The following is a 16,271-nucleotide window of genomic DNA, read 5'->3' on the forward strand; positions in this document are numbered from 1 at the left end:
GTTTGGGTTCAATTCAAGAGGAAGCGCCTAATATCTGACAGGGCCAGTAACCCAGCGAGAATATCCGGATGGAGAGAGAGAGAGAGAGAGAGAGTTTCAGGCTTGCAGCCTCCTCCTACCTCAGAAACCTTTAAATATCTCATCATCCCAGGATAAAATGCCATTTAACTCAAGTTCTCAACTGAGTGCTAACAAACCGAGTCATCTCTCTCTCTCTCTCTAGAACAAGTCTCCTCTATATTCTATACTCTTGATTGGTGGGTTTCGAATGTGGAATTCACTGCTCCATTTTTCTCTGACCAGAGAACAAATCCAACTTGCTGTGAAAGTCCACAAAAACGGCACAAATAGGGTTAATTGGTGGATGAGAAGAGAAGAATAGGGTTTCTAAAACCCAGAAGTTCTAAGATTTTTTAGGATTAAATAGGCAAGTTAGAATAATTAATGATGGGGTTAGTAACAATGCTTTCATTAATCCTACGTGGTTAATGGGCTGACATGAGACAAAAGATTGGTAAAGAGGACAAACTCTATAATTTAATAGGAGCGAATGTGAATTCTGGGATGTGTGGATAATAAATATTTTTACAAACAACCATGTTTCAGACTGCCACGGGTAGTAAAAACACAAATATGTACTGTATAAATAGTACAAAATACAAGGTTTTTCACTCTATATATGAAATACACAATAACATAGTTTTAAAAGCAGCAAGGAAAGGCATTGAGGCATACACCTCAAGGCGAGGAAAGGCCAAAATGCTTGGACTCAGGTTACCACCTCTATTTTAAATTAGTTATAATACTTCTTAAAATTTAAGATAATCAATTATTGAATTGTTTATAAATAAAATAAAGCAGTTTATAATAAAAACTAACATAATACTTCTTTTAAAACAAAAAATATGTAATTTGCTTTTCTATTACTAAATATACATGTTCGAATAGGGTTTTTTATCAAAACTGTTTACAATGAAAAAAAGAATATAGCCTTGTTCATTTCTGTTCCAACCCCCCCCCCCTACTAGTTTTAAATCTTTATTTTATAAATTAAATTATATTGAAAAAGGATCTAAAAATATAAAAATTAAGTAAAGCTATTTTTATTTAGTATAAAAGGGTTATAAATATAAAATAAAATAAAAAAAAGTATCACATTAAAGAGAACATAATTGAAAAAAGTAAGTATATAAATTAACTATGAAAGAAAAATATTTTTAAAAAATATATAGGGAAATTACATAAGTATGTATGTATATATATTTGTGTGTGTGTGTGTGTGAGAGAGAGAGAGAGAGATTAATTTTAAGACAAAAGATAATATAAATATAAAAATTGCTATAAAATAAATAAATTGTACCCTAATTCATAAAAATTGAGTTTTAATCCATAGTATATGTTTGTTTTTTATTCCAATTGAATATTCATTTGCTTCAAAATTTTTAGGCTATTCTCGGTTTAAAAGAAAACGTAAGAATAAGAAAGAGAAAGGTAAAAAAAAAAAACTATACAAGCCAAGCGCACCCTTAGTAGTCATCTTCAAAGCGTTCCCTTTGTACAGCCAGCAATACCAAGAGGGTCAATATTTAATGACAGGGGCTTTACATCTCGAGGACCAAGTCAATTAATTGGAAAACCAGGTCAAGTCAATGTTTAACTCTCGTTTGTCAATAGAGACACGACTCGGGCATTACCAAAGAAAAAAGGCCCAGTTTACTCATGCCCGCGTTGCGTTAAAAATTGTCGACCTGATCAATGTTATGGTTGAGCTGGTGGTTGCCCTTACTTTGTAATTGGATGGTATGCCAGACATATTGTCAATGGGTCTGGTTATGTCGAGACCGAATCAGCCCTCCCACAAGACTGCCCCCATAACGTCCCACACCACATCTCCCCATGATCATCATTCTTGGTATTATTATTCCAAATAAACAAATTAAAATTAAAATAATTAAGTCCTGTACTAGACCCTATAGTCTATATAACAATAGACCGAACTATTATTCCATCAAGAAAAGGATAGACCTAACTATTATAAGGGGAATTTCTCTTAAATAAACTTCACAAAATTTTATTTCATCATCATAACACAATTTGCAACTTCACAATTTTCAATTGGAATCGTTGGGTCTTACCTAAATTATTAACTCTATTTTTAACGTGTAGTTCAACCATAAATGTACTTATTTGTTGACTTGAAATATTTATACATCACAATATGATAATTTACAAGTCATAATGAGTAAAATAAGTATTTGAGTGCGGATCATGAAGTATTAATTTTTTAAGCCAGTATTAAATTCATTCAACATAATCAAAGTTACACCTAATTGAGTATCGAAGACCTTAAAAAGTCAGGATTTGACCATCAGATTTTTGAATAATTATACATTAGAACATAGTGAGGCGAGCTTATGAGTTGCTTTATTATATTAGTAAGTATGTACGTGCATTGAATGCGATGATTTCAGATAACATTAACAATTCAAAGTAATAAAAGCATGGTGTGTTGTTGTATTCAAATTCATATTTTATTTTCATTGTTAATAAAAATACTTCTTATTTATTATATTTATTTTAATTTAATATCATAAATATATGATAATAGAGATGTGCACAAATTTTATAGACATTATTTTTTGTTTTCTATCATTTTTATTTCTATCTATTTTCTGAATTTTTATTATATAATTATGACACCATGTGCTGGTCTATTTGACTTGAAAAAAGAAATCTCATTTTTTGGAACATTTAATTTTTTCATTCCATTTGCATAATTAATTCTAAAAACAATTCTTGTTTATCACACCTATTTTTGTTTAATATGATAAGTTTATAATATCTTACTTATCTTTTCTATAAATTTTATGTATTTTTTTTTATTTTTTGTGTTTCTATCTTTTTTTTTATTTTTTATTATTTAATTATGACATCAATGGTTAGCCCACTTGCCCAAACAATTAGATCACTATGGTGCAAGTGAAGTAGGTTTGATTAAATGTAAGTTTAACATAGACCTAAACAAATGCATTGGACCTAATTAAGGCTTCAGACCAAAATCAAGCCTAATCTATTCAACTTGGCCTAACCTCCAAACTACATTGAAATTTGATGCACTTGGGTTAGTCTTGGACCTGGGTCTATTAATTAACCCTGTGACAAAATTTGTCATAATCAAGCTTTCTTTTAGCTACCCAAGGGATAGTATTGGGCCCAGCCCAAAAAATAAAAAATCCCAAGCTTTTGAACCTAAGCATAGGCCCAAGTCGAGGACTAAAAGTCGAAGCTAGCGTATATAAACTTACGAGCTAGCTAGGTCGATTCGATCTAGTTTTTAATTCCATTTCTATCATTAATAAAAATAACTCTTATTTATCACACTTATTTTTATTTAATATTATGAAGGCATAATATTCAAGATGCACAAACTTTTTTTTTTTACAAAATTTCTATGTTGTGAATAAATTTCGTGTTTCTATCTTTTTTTTTTATTTTTATTATTGATTTATGATATTATGGGTTGACCAGTTTAACGTAAAAAGTTAAATCATTGACCAGTCACATTAATAGGAACATGGTTTTATTTCTGGGTTAGTTTTAAATCTTATATTTCACTTTCATCAAATAAAATTACTTTTATTTATCATGCTTAGATTTGTTTGATAATGGATAATATTAGAAATGTGCCTAAATTTTTTTCTCAATTTTTTATAATTTTTTAATATTTTTTTTATATTTATGTAAAAAAAATTATTATTTAACTATGAGAACATTGGCTTACCCATTTGGCACTGATGGTTGCACTATTTACTTGCTACTTAATCAAAAGGGTAGTTTGTTTAATTATTTTTTATGTTGATTTTGAACATAGGTTTTACATTATTAAAAATATTAAATATATAATTAGTTTATGGAATTTATTGGTGAGAAAAAATAATTCAAATAAAGTATTTAAGGAGAAAGAATGAGAGTTAATACCTTAATAATAGAATATTTAATGAAGTGAAAAGTAATAATACTTTAAATTATGTTTTTGCCTGCATAATTAAAGAGAGATTAAATTCATAAATAGGGGGTTTAGTCAAGAAAAGTTCATAAAGCTCATCTACTTAATTTGTCTTAAATATAACATTTAATGAAAGAAAACTCAATACATTAAATATAGGATTTAACGATGACGAATGTAATGAATTTAATAAAAGTAGTAGTTTAAATTATATTTTTGGCCTTCATAAATGTAGAGAAACTAAGTTCATAGAATAAAGGTATTTTAGTCAATAACAAATCTAGAATCTATACCTCATTCACACTTTTACTAGTAGTATGGATAAGCGAGAGATGTATGGGTAAGCATAATAGAAGGTAAATACTGACAAGCTTCTTACGGTCCATCATAGTAGGGAGGATTCTTCAAGGAGGCTCTGAATCTAATGCTAAAACTTCATGACGGATTTAGCATCGCATTATAGGCAAATGCAATTCATACTTAAAGTTTGGGCAAGCAACAAGCCCTCCATAACCAAGGCTTTAGCTTCCTATAGGCTTGTACAAGTGATCTTTAGCGCTTATCTCTTATATTGATACCCGTAGTTGCACCCAGGTGCTTCCAAGCACCATATGTATTACTTTCAACAAAGTTTATAGGTGGCTTACTACATTTTGGGTTGTCAACAACCAAATCCACTAGGTCATGGCATGGTCTAATATCAGCAAAATGGGTATTGATCGAAGAGATAACACGTTTTTGAGAGAAGGCTTTTCTTTCAAAAATTACCTTGTTTTTCATTTTCCAAATTAATGTGCCATAAAACAAGAATTTTTGGTGAATTGACTGAGCTTATTGAGTTTGAACTTCAACTATATATATAAGTTACAAAGATAAAGATGATAGTGGTTATCTTGATTGATAATGTGACCCCATGCATTCAGTGGGCGGTTAGGATAAACTTCTCGATGAGGAGATTATCCCTTGACGGCCCCCCTCAAGGTCAATGGGGATTTGCAAACGTTGAGCTTGAGGCTGAGTGCAAGAAGCTGAGAGGAAGGAAATGCCTTGGTCAAGATATCAATTACTTGGACTTTGCTAGAGATGTGATGAATGGTAATGGAGTGATCAACAACATTCTAAGCCTCAGAGGACTTCAGTAGTGATGGAGGCAAGACATATATATATATATATTCTGTACTAGAGCGGAAAACAATGGGTTGTTTCCGAGAACTCCATAAGATAAGATTGGGGCTGAGAAAAATTACATAATCTAAGAGAAACAATCAATAGGGAAGTTTACCCACCTGCATCAAAAAAATCAGAGAGAGAGAGAGAGAGAGGTGGAGGGACAAAGCATTAGGCCATGAGTAATTGTTCTCTTCAAATATTGAAATATTCTCTTCAATAAATGTTTTGAGGTAGGAACTTTGACAAACTAGCAAACCATATTAACTAAGGGGGTGTTCTGTAGCATAGATGAGAAATTGGGTAGTGTGCTTTTCATCTATGCCATACCTCAATGGGCATTTTGCAAGGTGTGGTACATTTCAATCTATACCTTATGTTTGATTCTATGCATCTCAATTACAACATTTGAGATTATCTATGCCGTTAATCATTAAAAATAATATTTTATTTTTAGAAATATATACAATAGAAAAAATATAAATGAATTATAAAGAATTTTAATATTTAATAAAAATAGTATTTAATAACAAATAATGATCTTAATATTAACTAAAAATGAGTAATAATAATAATTAAAAATAATTACTAATATTAATAAAAATAATTATTAAAACATAATAATTAATAAAATGATATCAATAATAATTTATTATTAATAAAGTAATATTAACAATAATTAACAATATTAATAATAATATTTATAATATTTGATAATAATTAATAATATTGTTAATGATTACTAACAATTAACAATGATTAATAATAATTAACAATGAAGTGTCTCTGAAGTCTGAATGGTTCATTTTGTGATAAACTCAATTGGAATTCAGTTGGCACCTTCCTTCACACCTTTGGTTGGTTTGTTGCTTGGTACATATAATAGATGAGGACTTTGGGGATGACTGAAAGTCTGATGCAAATTGAATCTAACTTCAAGTCTCAAAGTGGAAGATTAATAATGTAGGAATTTGGTGATTTTGGTATTGTTTGACTTAAAATTTCGAGGTCTAATTGATTTTAATTTTGGGTATTGAGATGAAGGGTAAATGATGTCAAATTTCTTTGATTTTAGACAATGTTAGATAGCACTGGATTGACCTCCAAACATTGAAAATACTGTTCTTTGGAAGGATGGAGATTGTTCGGCTGCACCTCCAAATTTTTCATTTAAACACCAAAAAACCTCGGGATAATTCAATGCCCAAGCTACCTTTGAGCACATTCGGAGGTAGCAGATGAAATTTTGATTCCATCCAATGCCTCTCTATCTTCCTCCCTCTTTCTTCTTTCTCCCTCCTCTCTCCCATGAACAGATGAGCCAATGAACTAAGTTCAAACCTAGGATCCCGGTTGTTCTGTCTCGTCCCTATCGGAGGAGAAGGCAAAAATGACACCAATACATGGTAAACGGTGTTACTAGCAAATGACCAATTGTAATGAGGGCAACTACTAAACAGGATCACTGGTTATTCTGTCTCATCCCAATTGGAGGAGATGGAAAAAACGATGCTGTCTGCATGTGTTGCTAGAGAAGGACCAATTGCAGGTGAGAACAGTCACTGGATGATGAAAAGTACGGGAATCCGATTTGCGATAAGTTGAAGACAATGGATGAATGGTTAAATTTTGCTCAAATCTTGAAATCCAATTTGCAAGAGAGATAATATCAGTGCCTCAAATTAGAGTGGTGTTGAACTGTACACTAGTTTCTGCCAAACTATCTGACGAACAAATGAAGCGGAGACCTCTATTTTGTCTATGCGAGCATCGGTCCTATCACCTCCATTTTGTTGATCGGAGCATCGGTCTTGTCAAATAAAATAAAAATTTGGGATTTTTGGACTGCAATCCCCCTATAAATCGGAGCATCGGTCCTATCACCTCTATTTTGTAGTGTGATTTGCAGCCCCATCCTAGTCCACTTGTAGCCCCCTATAAATCGCTTCCTACCCGTAAATTTAGCATCAATTTACGGGTGGACTGAACCATAGAAACCCTAATAAATTTTAACAACAAAATTGTAAATGAGAAAATACAGGAAACTCTAACTTTGAACCAATAGGTTGAATAGGGAAACGTGGATAAAAGCGAGTCTTCTAGAAACAACTTATTGTTCAAACTCCAAACTGCACATAATCATATCCAATAGGTAAAGGGAGACGACAAACTCTAGTTCAGGATTCTAAGAAGTGTCAATCCCATTTTGTTAATTTCTCCTATTTTACATTTTTATTATATTTATAACAAATTTTACTATTTTATCTGTTTAACTTAAGTTTTTTTATTTTTTTAGTGATATTATTTATTAACTTTTGTTGTTTTTAATTTTTATTATTTTTATAATTCTAGTCTTTTTTATTACTCTTTTAAATATTAGTTGTTAAATATTAGTGATATTATTATTTTTATTACTCTAGATAAGGATTGTCATGTTTTGAAAGTTTGGATACTGAATTATCGCATTTCAAAGTTTGGAAACCAAAAGTACAAGGTACTAATCGGGAATTTTCCCTAAAATAATTGTTAACAACAAAATTGGAAATGAGAAAATATAAAACGAATTCATAACAACAAAATCGGGATTCTAAGAAGTGTTAATCCCATTTTATTCATTTCTTTTATTTTACATTTTTATTATTATTTATAACAAATTTTACTATTTTATCTTTTTAACTTAGCTTTTTTATTTTTTAGTGATATTATTTGATGAGGGCAGATTTGGCCCTCCAATGGAATTATGACACTTGGCACCTCACGGCAGCTCACCAAGGAGCTCACCACCAAGGAATTACGCAGCTCTCCAAGGAGCTCACCAAGGAGCTCGGCAGCTTTCCAAGGAACTTACCAAGGAGTTAGGCAGCTCTCCAAGGAGCTCGCCAAGGAGCTCGGCAGCTCATCAAGGAGCTCGGCAGCTCGCGGGCTCACCACCAAGGAGCTCGGCAACTCTCCAAGGAGCTCGCCACTAAGGAGCTAGGCAGCTCTCCAAGGAGCTCAGTAGCTCACCAAGGAGTTAGGTAGCTCTCCAAGGAGCTCGCCACCAAGGCAGCGCACTCAGCAGCTCATCAAGGTGGTTCACTACTAGGGAGCTCGTCACTAAGTAGCCACCAGGGAGCTCGTTGCCATAGGTAGCTTGCCACTTGCAGGGTAGCTCGGTATAGAAGAGCAATTTGGCATATTGCAGGAAGATCTCCTGCCTGACAACCATACCTGACAGATCTGGTGGCAGCGCTCACATCTCTTGCCAAGCGGTGTCATGCCTGCCCTCTTTGAAAAGCATGGCACGCTTGACGAGTCTGTACCATGCAGCAGTAGCCTACACCTGCCACCTCAATCCTGACAGTAATGGCTAGGGTATTGGTAGTTACGCTTGATGTGACTGGGCACCGCTATATAAGGACTTCGACCCCCAAAGCTAGGCTAGAGAGGATGAAAAAATGAAGGTAATCCCGGCTCTCTGGGTCTCTCATTCCTCTAATATCATCTTCAATCCCTCTACAATCAGAGTGCTAACTTAGGCATCGGAGAATCCCCACTGGGTAAATACCCCTGGGCTCCCTGGTTCAGTCCTCGCAGGTTCCTCAAGCTCCCGCCGCTTACAAAGAGGAGGAAAGATGGAGTTCTCGTAGGTTCCTTAGCTCCCGTCGCCTACAAAGAGGAGGAAAAGATGGAATTCTCGCAGGTCCCTCAACTCCCGTCGCCTACAAAGGAGGGGAGATCACCTCTTGCAGAGGGCAGTTGGGTCACGCTACACCAGGGAGCTTCACCATCCTCTGAGTTACAGGCCGCCTAGAAGCAGGTAAAATGACGAGTCCACCAAGGTAGCTCACCACCAGGGAGCTCAGCATAGCTTTGCCCCAAGCAGTTCTCCATCAGGGAGCTTGACATAGCTCTCCCCAGCTTGGCATAGCTCTCCCCAGCTCGGCATAGCTCTCCCCCAGGCAGTTCACCACCAGGGAGCTCCACCATCCTCTCCTGGGAGTAGGTCAAATGATGAGGTACTTAGCCAAAAAATAAAAAATTGGTACGTGACCAGAAACGGTTACATCATTATTTATTACTCTTTAGTTGTTAATATTTTTAATTATTTTTTAATATTTTATTACCAATTCATAATATTTTATCTTTTTCTACTATTTTATAATATTTTTCTGTAATATTATATTATTCTAGTAATTTTCATTTACTTTTATTTAAATAATGAATCAAGAGGTAAATTTGTAAAGTGCAAACTTTTCAGACATTACAACATTCAGATTACTGAACAACCCACTATATTCAAATGTCTATAAAATTACAAAAGCCATTTTTATACTTTCAGATGTTTTTTCGCTTTTCAGACTTCATACTTCAGATTTACTAAACGTCACCTTAGTGTCGTTGGATTTGGAATTTTGGGCTTTACATACCTATAATATTAGATTTTGAACTTAAGGTGATATATGTTTTAGGGTTGAAATGACCACCACTAGATGATGGGAATCAGTTCTAACTTTGAGTGTTGGACTTGGGTGTTGCTGAATTTGGAATTCAAACTCTACGTACCTATGGTGTTTGATTTCTATCTTGATATGAGATGAGATTAATGATCAAAGTGACCTTGATCAGATGATCGAAATCAATTTTGGGTTTAGGTCATAAGATGAAAGGTAAATGGTGTCGAATTTAGTTGATCTTGGTGTCATCAGATTTAGAATTTTGGATTCTATGTACCTATCATATTGAACCCTGGAGGTCAAGACTTATGTAAAATTTCAAAAATTCTACCAAATCAGTTGCAAGTTCAGTTGAATCATGCTTGAAGCTTGAAGTAGTGTAGAAAGAAAAAATAGTACAAAAATAGGGTAAAATTGAAGTATTGTAAATGATTAATCGGTGGATCCATCGGAACTGTTCATTGGCCAATATTGGTTAGGATACGTAACAACCAATCGCAAGTGAATTCCCTTTTGGGTCAGTGGGTCCTCAACCTGTTATTGGGCGGAGACTCATTTAGACCCATTTACAAATCCTCGTTTTGGTTGATGATCCATTGACCCAAATGGTTGAACAGTTGACCCATCTTTACCGATTTTTGTGTTATTTAAATATTTAAAATTTTATTTTAAAGTGTGACATTACGGCTTGACCCAGTGACCAGATAATTGAACTGCTGACCCGTTGACCCGGAGAGAAAAGCAGTTCTACTTTTCCAGCCGAGTTTTACAACTCTTGACTGAAGAATCCTAGGGATGGTAAGGAAGGTCGACAGGCTACAAACGGGTAACTTGGAAAACCCTATACTACTTCCAATTTTTGAGCTACCGTGACATAGAGCTTTAATGCTTTTCACTCCCTTTCACTCTATCAGCTTACTTCGAGGAGATATAAGAGTGCAACAACTTTTCGGAGGAGATATAAGAGTGTAACAACTTTTCGAAGGGATAAGATTAGTCGAGGAGATGGAAGGGTGTAACCGTATAACAACTTTTCGAAGGGATAAGGTCAGTCGAGGAGATGGAAGGGTGTAACAATTTTTCGAAGGGATAAGATCAGTGAGAGATTAAGAAGATATTCGGATAAGGGTGAATAACTAGATGTTGGCTTCTAATGAACATTTTCGTTGGTTATAAATGTGGCTTCGTTGCATGCAGACACTATTCGTAGATGAGTGAGTTTTTTTCTGCTCTTGCATTGAAAGAGAATGACAATGGATGGTTTGCGAGCTCTTCAGCTACTTACTGCAGGATTAGTTTTCGTTTGTTTTTGCTTGGGTTCTTTGGCAACTGAAGTTACATACGATGGGAGAGCAATTAAGATTAATGGAGAAAGGAGGGTTTTGATCTCTGGATCAATTCACTATCCTCGCAGCACTCCAGGGGTATAGTTTTTTCGTAATGAAAATAATTTATGTTATTAGCGAGATTATATTATATATATCAAAATCATAGTTTCTTGTTGGATGTTTTGACGTGATTGTAGCATATCTTTGAAAGAAGCAAAGCAAAGAATTTTTTTTACTAAAATCCTTATCGGATAAGCTTTTATTTTTATTTTTTGAATGTATAAATGGTAGATATTTGAACAAAGAACCAATTTGAATCAAAGAATCACTTAGTTTATTTTTCAATCGATGTTATTAACTGTTTATGGGTAATGCAGATGTGGCCGGATTTAATAAGAAAAGCAAAGGAAGGTGGGCTTGATGCAATAGAGACTTATGTTTTCTGGAATGTCCACGAACCTCGTCGTCGCCAGGTTCTCAGACTTACTAGTAAATCTTTGTTTTTTCACGTCAAATTTATTTTATACAAGATATTTCTGACTTTTATTTTTTGTTTCTTTTTCAGTATGACTTTTCGGGCAATTTGGATATTATTAGGTTCCTCAAAACTGTCCAAGAAGCCGGATTATATGCTGTTCTCCGTATTGGACCTTATGTCTGTGCTGAATGGAATTATGGGTAGGCTTTATTTTTTCTCCTCCTTTTTGTATTCCAATAGTTTACATTATTTATCTATTTATTCGTCAAGTTTGTTAATATTCGTCTGTTTATTTTCAGCGGATTTCCTGTTTGGTTGCATAATTTGCCGGGAATTCAAGAACTTAGAACTGATAATCCTGTCTACATGGTAACTTTTTTTAGAGATTTTTATTTTTCTCCTTTTCTTTTTTATTTTTATTTTCTCAGTCAACTAATTTTTTTTATTTTATATTTGTTTGTTTTTATTTTATTTAGAATGAGATGAAAAATTTTACAACCTTGATAGTTGACATGATAAAGCAAGAGAACCTATTTGCCTCACAAGGAGGGCCTATTATCCTTGCTCAGGTTTGCCAAACTATTAATTTACTTCTTCAGTTTTATATTGCATTACAAGATAATTTAATTAGTATAGTATGAACAATCAAATTTAGTTTTGTTTTAAATTTTTATTTATGTATAATAGATTGAGAATGAATATGGCAACGTCATGGGACCATATGGTGACGCTGGAAAAACTTATATCAATTGGTGTGCAAACATGGCGGAATCTCTAGGCATTGGCGTTCCCTGGGTTATGTGTCAACAATCTGATGCTCCTAAGCCAATGGTAAAGCTTTTAAATTAAATAAATGTTTATTTTGTTATTTCTTTAAATAGTTAATTAAGATTGATACTTAATAAGTTATTATTATATTATATTTTTTAATTAGATCAACACATGCAATGGTTGGTACTGTGATTCATTCACTCCAAACAACCCCAATAGCCCTAAGATGTGGACTGAAAATTGGACTGGCTGGTGAGTTTTTCTTTCTATTTTGTAAACCAAATTGTTAGCTTTTCTTTGTGTTTGTTAAGAGTTACTGAGGATTATAGTGCTGTTTTAGGTTCAAGAATTGGGGAGGTGCAGACCCACATAGAACTGCTGAGGATGTGGCCTACGCAGTTGCACGTTTCTTCCAAACTGGTGGAATTTTCCAGAATTATTACATGGTTTGTAACTGTTCCTTTTGATGCTTCTATTTTCTACGCTATTCTTCCTGGTTCATTATACAACTTTTTTCTTTTGTTTACAGTATCATGGTGGCACCAACTTTGGCCGGACAGCAGGAGGTCCTTACATCGCAACAACTTATGATTATGATGCACCCCTTGACGAATATGGTATAAATTTAAATTTAACTAAGCTCACATTGATTTGGTAGAATCAAGTAGGAAAAGAAAAGGATCGTTGTCTTTAACTTTAATCAGTCATGCCATTTGATATGGACCTAAGTTATTAGAAACTCTACAGGTAATCTCAATCAACCAAAGTGGGGGCATTTGAAGGAGCTTCATCTTGTGCTGAAATCAATTGAGAAGGTGCTTACCCATGGAGATGTTTCCCATACTGATTTTGGAAACTCTGTTGGGGTGAGTTATTATGAAATTTTCTACTCTTAAAACTTAAAAACATGGATTGGATTGAACAATTAAATGTAAACCTGAGTTCTTAATGATTTTTAGGCAACAATTTACGCTACAAATGAAACATCAAGCTGCTTCTTGAGTAATGCAAACACTACTACTGATGCTACCATCACCTTTCAAGGCAGGCAATATACAATTCCTGCTTGGTCTGTTGGTATTCTCCCTGATTGCAAGAAAGAGGTCTACAATACTGCTAAGGTGAGGATCCGTATCTTTATATTCCATATGGAAAAATATGGATTAAGTTATTGCAATAAAGAGTATTAAAATATTATATTTATTGTATTTTCAGATTAGTGCTCAGACCTCAGTGATGGTAAAGAAGGTGAATGCTGCTGAAGATCAGCCTATGAGCCTCAAATGGCTATGGAGGCCGGAACAAATTACAGAGACAGCTCTTGAGGGCAAGGGTCCAATGGTTGCCTCACACCTCATGGAACAAAAGTTTGTAACTAATGACGCAAGTGATTATTTGTGGTACATGACTAGGTAATAGTTTGTAACTTGCAGAGTTACGTACATGAACATTTCATTCATTGTTTCTGTTGAAGAGATTTATGATTCATGTCTGTGTTACTACAGTGTAAACATGGATGAAAAGGATCCTATTTGGGGCACTGATTTGACTCTCCTAGTAAATACTACTGGGCATGTGCTTCATGCTTATGTTAATGGCAACCATATTGGTAGGTAATTTGAAAGTCTACTTCGATCGAGATATATAGATATCTTAGAAAGAAGTATGATAACTGTTTTTCTTGTTTTTCTTTTCACTCAATTTTTGATTTACCATTTTTAGGTTCCCAGTGGGCCGAACATGGAGGCTTTGTCTTTGCTTTTGAGAAAATGATTAAGTTGAAACCTGGCAGGAATCAAATTTCATTGCTTAGTGCCACTGTTGGATTAAAGGTGTATATATATTTACAACTGATCATCGTTCCATGCATCCTCACAATTTCATATTTCCTAAGCTCGAACACTAACTTGTTCTTCTTGTTTGTTTCTTTTATCCGATATTGGTAACTAGAATTATGGTGCCATGTACGACCTGACACCAACTGGAATACTTGGTCCTGTTGCCTTGATTGGAAAGAAAACTGGTGCGGAGATAGTTAAAGATTTGTCTTCAAACAAGTGGACATTTAAGGTTGGGTTGAATGGTGAGGAGAAGCAACTTTACAATGAAGATTTAAGCCATGATTCGGAATGGAAATCGGAAAATCTTCCCACAAACAGGATGATGACTTGGTACAAGGTATATTTTCCTGCCATAATTTGTTTTCTGTAGTTTTAGAAATCACACGTTCTAATTCTTGAATTGTTTTATTTTCAGACAACCTTCAAGCCTCCTCTAGGAACAGACCCAGTTGTGGTGGATTTGCAAGGTTTGGGTAAGGGCCATGCTTGGGTGAATGGAAAAAGCATTGGACGCTACTGGCCAACTTTTCTTTCTCAACAGGATGGTTGCAGCAACACATGTGACTATCGTGGACCATATAGTGATTCTAAATGTGTGACTAATTGTGGTCATCCATCTCAGAGATGGTAAGAAGAATGTCTTTCTTGTATTTTGATGTTTAGAGGAGCCAGAAGTCTTACTAAGTTGTGCAAATGTTATTAGGTACCATGTCCCTCGATCTTTTCTTCGGGATGACGAGAACACATTGACATTGTTTGAAGAGATGGGTGGCAGTCCTTACCTTGTGAACTTCCAGACTGTTACTGTTGGTTCAGCTTGTGCCACTGTACAAGAGGGAAAGACATTGGAGCTCTCATGCCAGAGTGGTCAGACCATTTCAGAAATTCGATTTGCTAGCTTTGGTGACCCACAGGGCACTTGTGGATCTTTTGTCGAAGGAAGTTGTGATGCCAAAGATATTCTGTCTACTGTTCAAAATGTAATTTCTCTCTCTCTCCCTCTCCCTTTCTCTCTCACTATGATCTCTCTATTTGCTTTTCTTTTTCACTATCAGAGCATATTTATTTTTGATTTTTGATTTTTGATTTTGTTCTTGTTCTTTCGTAGGCATGTGTTGGAAAGGAGAGCTGTTCTATTGAAGTGTCGAAAAATGCTCTTGGAGCTTCCAATTGTGGCGGGAATATCACCAAGAGACTAGCAGTTGAAGCTGTCTGTTAGAGATTTTTAACTTTTTTTTCTATTAATTACCAAACAGTTGTTAGGTATATCATGTTTTCCTTTTTTTTTTTTTCTTTTACAAGTTGTAACCTAGATAGTTTAAGTTTTGTTTCAAGTGTTTTAGAATAGAATATTTTGACAGGGCGGGATGTCATATATGAGAAACAAATCAAAGTTTGAGTTCTAGTAATATTAAAGTTAAATTAATTGTACTTCAGTGCCTTTCCTTCTTCTATGGATTTATTATCTTGTCATCTCTGTTTGTTTGCAATGCAATTTGATTTGCACTAAGGCAAATGCGTGAGAGTTGAAATGAAATTGTAGTGCAAACAAAATTGAGATTTTCATGAATCTTGCTATTCCATTTGTTATAATGATCGTTAGACAGAAAATTGAGATTTTCATAATCCTCCTAAGCCATGAATTAATTTAAGTGACTATAACAAGGGATTCCTGCTCATCGTTCATGTGACTGACATTTGGGTTCCATGAGAGGAGTGATGGTGGATATTATGTTGATTCAAATTGAGGTTGGTGTAATCATTATTCTCGTGAACATTATTGTGTTGGGATTTAAATTGGCTGGACCGTAAGTCCGTGACAATTAATAAAGTAGCAGTGTTTGTTTCCAAGGGGGGAGCCTGGTGTCATTGTTTCACCTCTCTCCATAGAATGTTAGAATGCAAAAAGACAGGATCTTCAACTTCTTCAATCTCCCAAAAGTCTTCCGGAATCGTACCAGTCAAACTGTAATTGGACAGACAAATTGTCCTCAATTTCAATGCATCAATTTGACTTATCTCTCCAGAAAATCTGTTATCAGTTAGATGTAAATTAACTAATTGTTCGGGATGGTTCTTTGTTATGCAAGAGATACAACCATTAGAAAGATCCAAAAATTGCATTCAACAGACTATTCAAATTGCTGTTTTGACTGATCCAAACATATGTCATCATATCATCGATTGATTGTGGGATCATCTCTAGACGATATATATATTAATACGATTGGGTTGATCTCCCTT

At 34.4% G+C, this 16,271-nt stretch overlaps 1 protein-coding gene across 1 annotated transcript; it reads left to right on the top strand.

The window, feature by feature from the left end:
• Positions 1-10,831: 10,831 nt before the first annotated feature.
• Positions 10,832-15,463, top strand: LOC148852195 (beta-galactosidase 15-like). Its single transcript, XM_088945935.1, has 18 exons — positions 10,832-11,033; positions 11,315-11,410; positions 11,503-11,615; positions 11,715-11,784; positions 11,892-11,984; positions 12,103-12,246; positions 12,350-12,438; positions 12,527-12,632; positions 12,716-12,803; positions 12,934-13,052; positions 13,146-13,307; positions 13,402-13,598; positions 13,692-13,795; positions 13,909-14,018; positions 14,137-14,364; positions 14,443-14,654; positions 14,731-15,007; positions 15,136-15,463. The coding sequence occupies exons 1-18, from the start codon at positions 10,857-10,859 to the stop codon at positions 15,244-15,246; spliced, it is 2,496 nt and encodes an 831-aa protein (XP_088802061.1). The 5' UTR covers positions 10,832-10,856; the 3' UTR covers positions 15,247-15,463.
• The last annotated feature ends 808 nt before the right edge of the window (positions 15,464-16,271 follow it).

This window comes from Nelumbo lutea, chromosome 5 (assembly GCF_056320005.1).
Source record: "Nelumbo lutea isolate HS-2025 chromosome 5, American lotus-T2T, whole genome shotgun sequence".
NCBI lineage: Eukaryota > Viridiplantae > Streptophyta > Magnoliopsida > Proteales > Nelumbonaceae > Nelumbo > Nelumbo lutea.

What these genes read in the sequence shown, in the direction of transcription:
- LOC148852195 (XM_088945935.1), top strand. Translation starts at nt 10,857, where the DNA reads ATGACAATGGATGGTTTGCGAGCTCTTCAGCTACTTACTGCAGGATTA. An exon ending in GGCCTATTATCCTTGCTCAG is followed by an intron (nt 11,985 to 12,102) that starts GTTTGCCAAACT and finishes TATGTATAATAG; the next exon opens with ATTGAGAATGAATATGGCAA. An exon ending in ACTGAAAATTGGACTGGCTG is followed by an intron (nt 12,439 to 12,526) that starts GTGAGTTTTTCT and finishes GTGCTGTTTTAG; the next exon opens with GTTCAAGAATTGGGGAGGTG.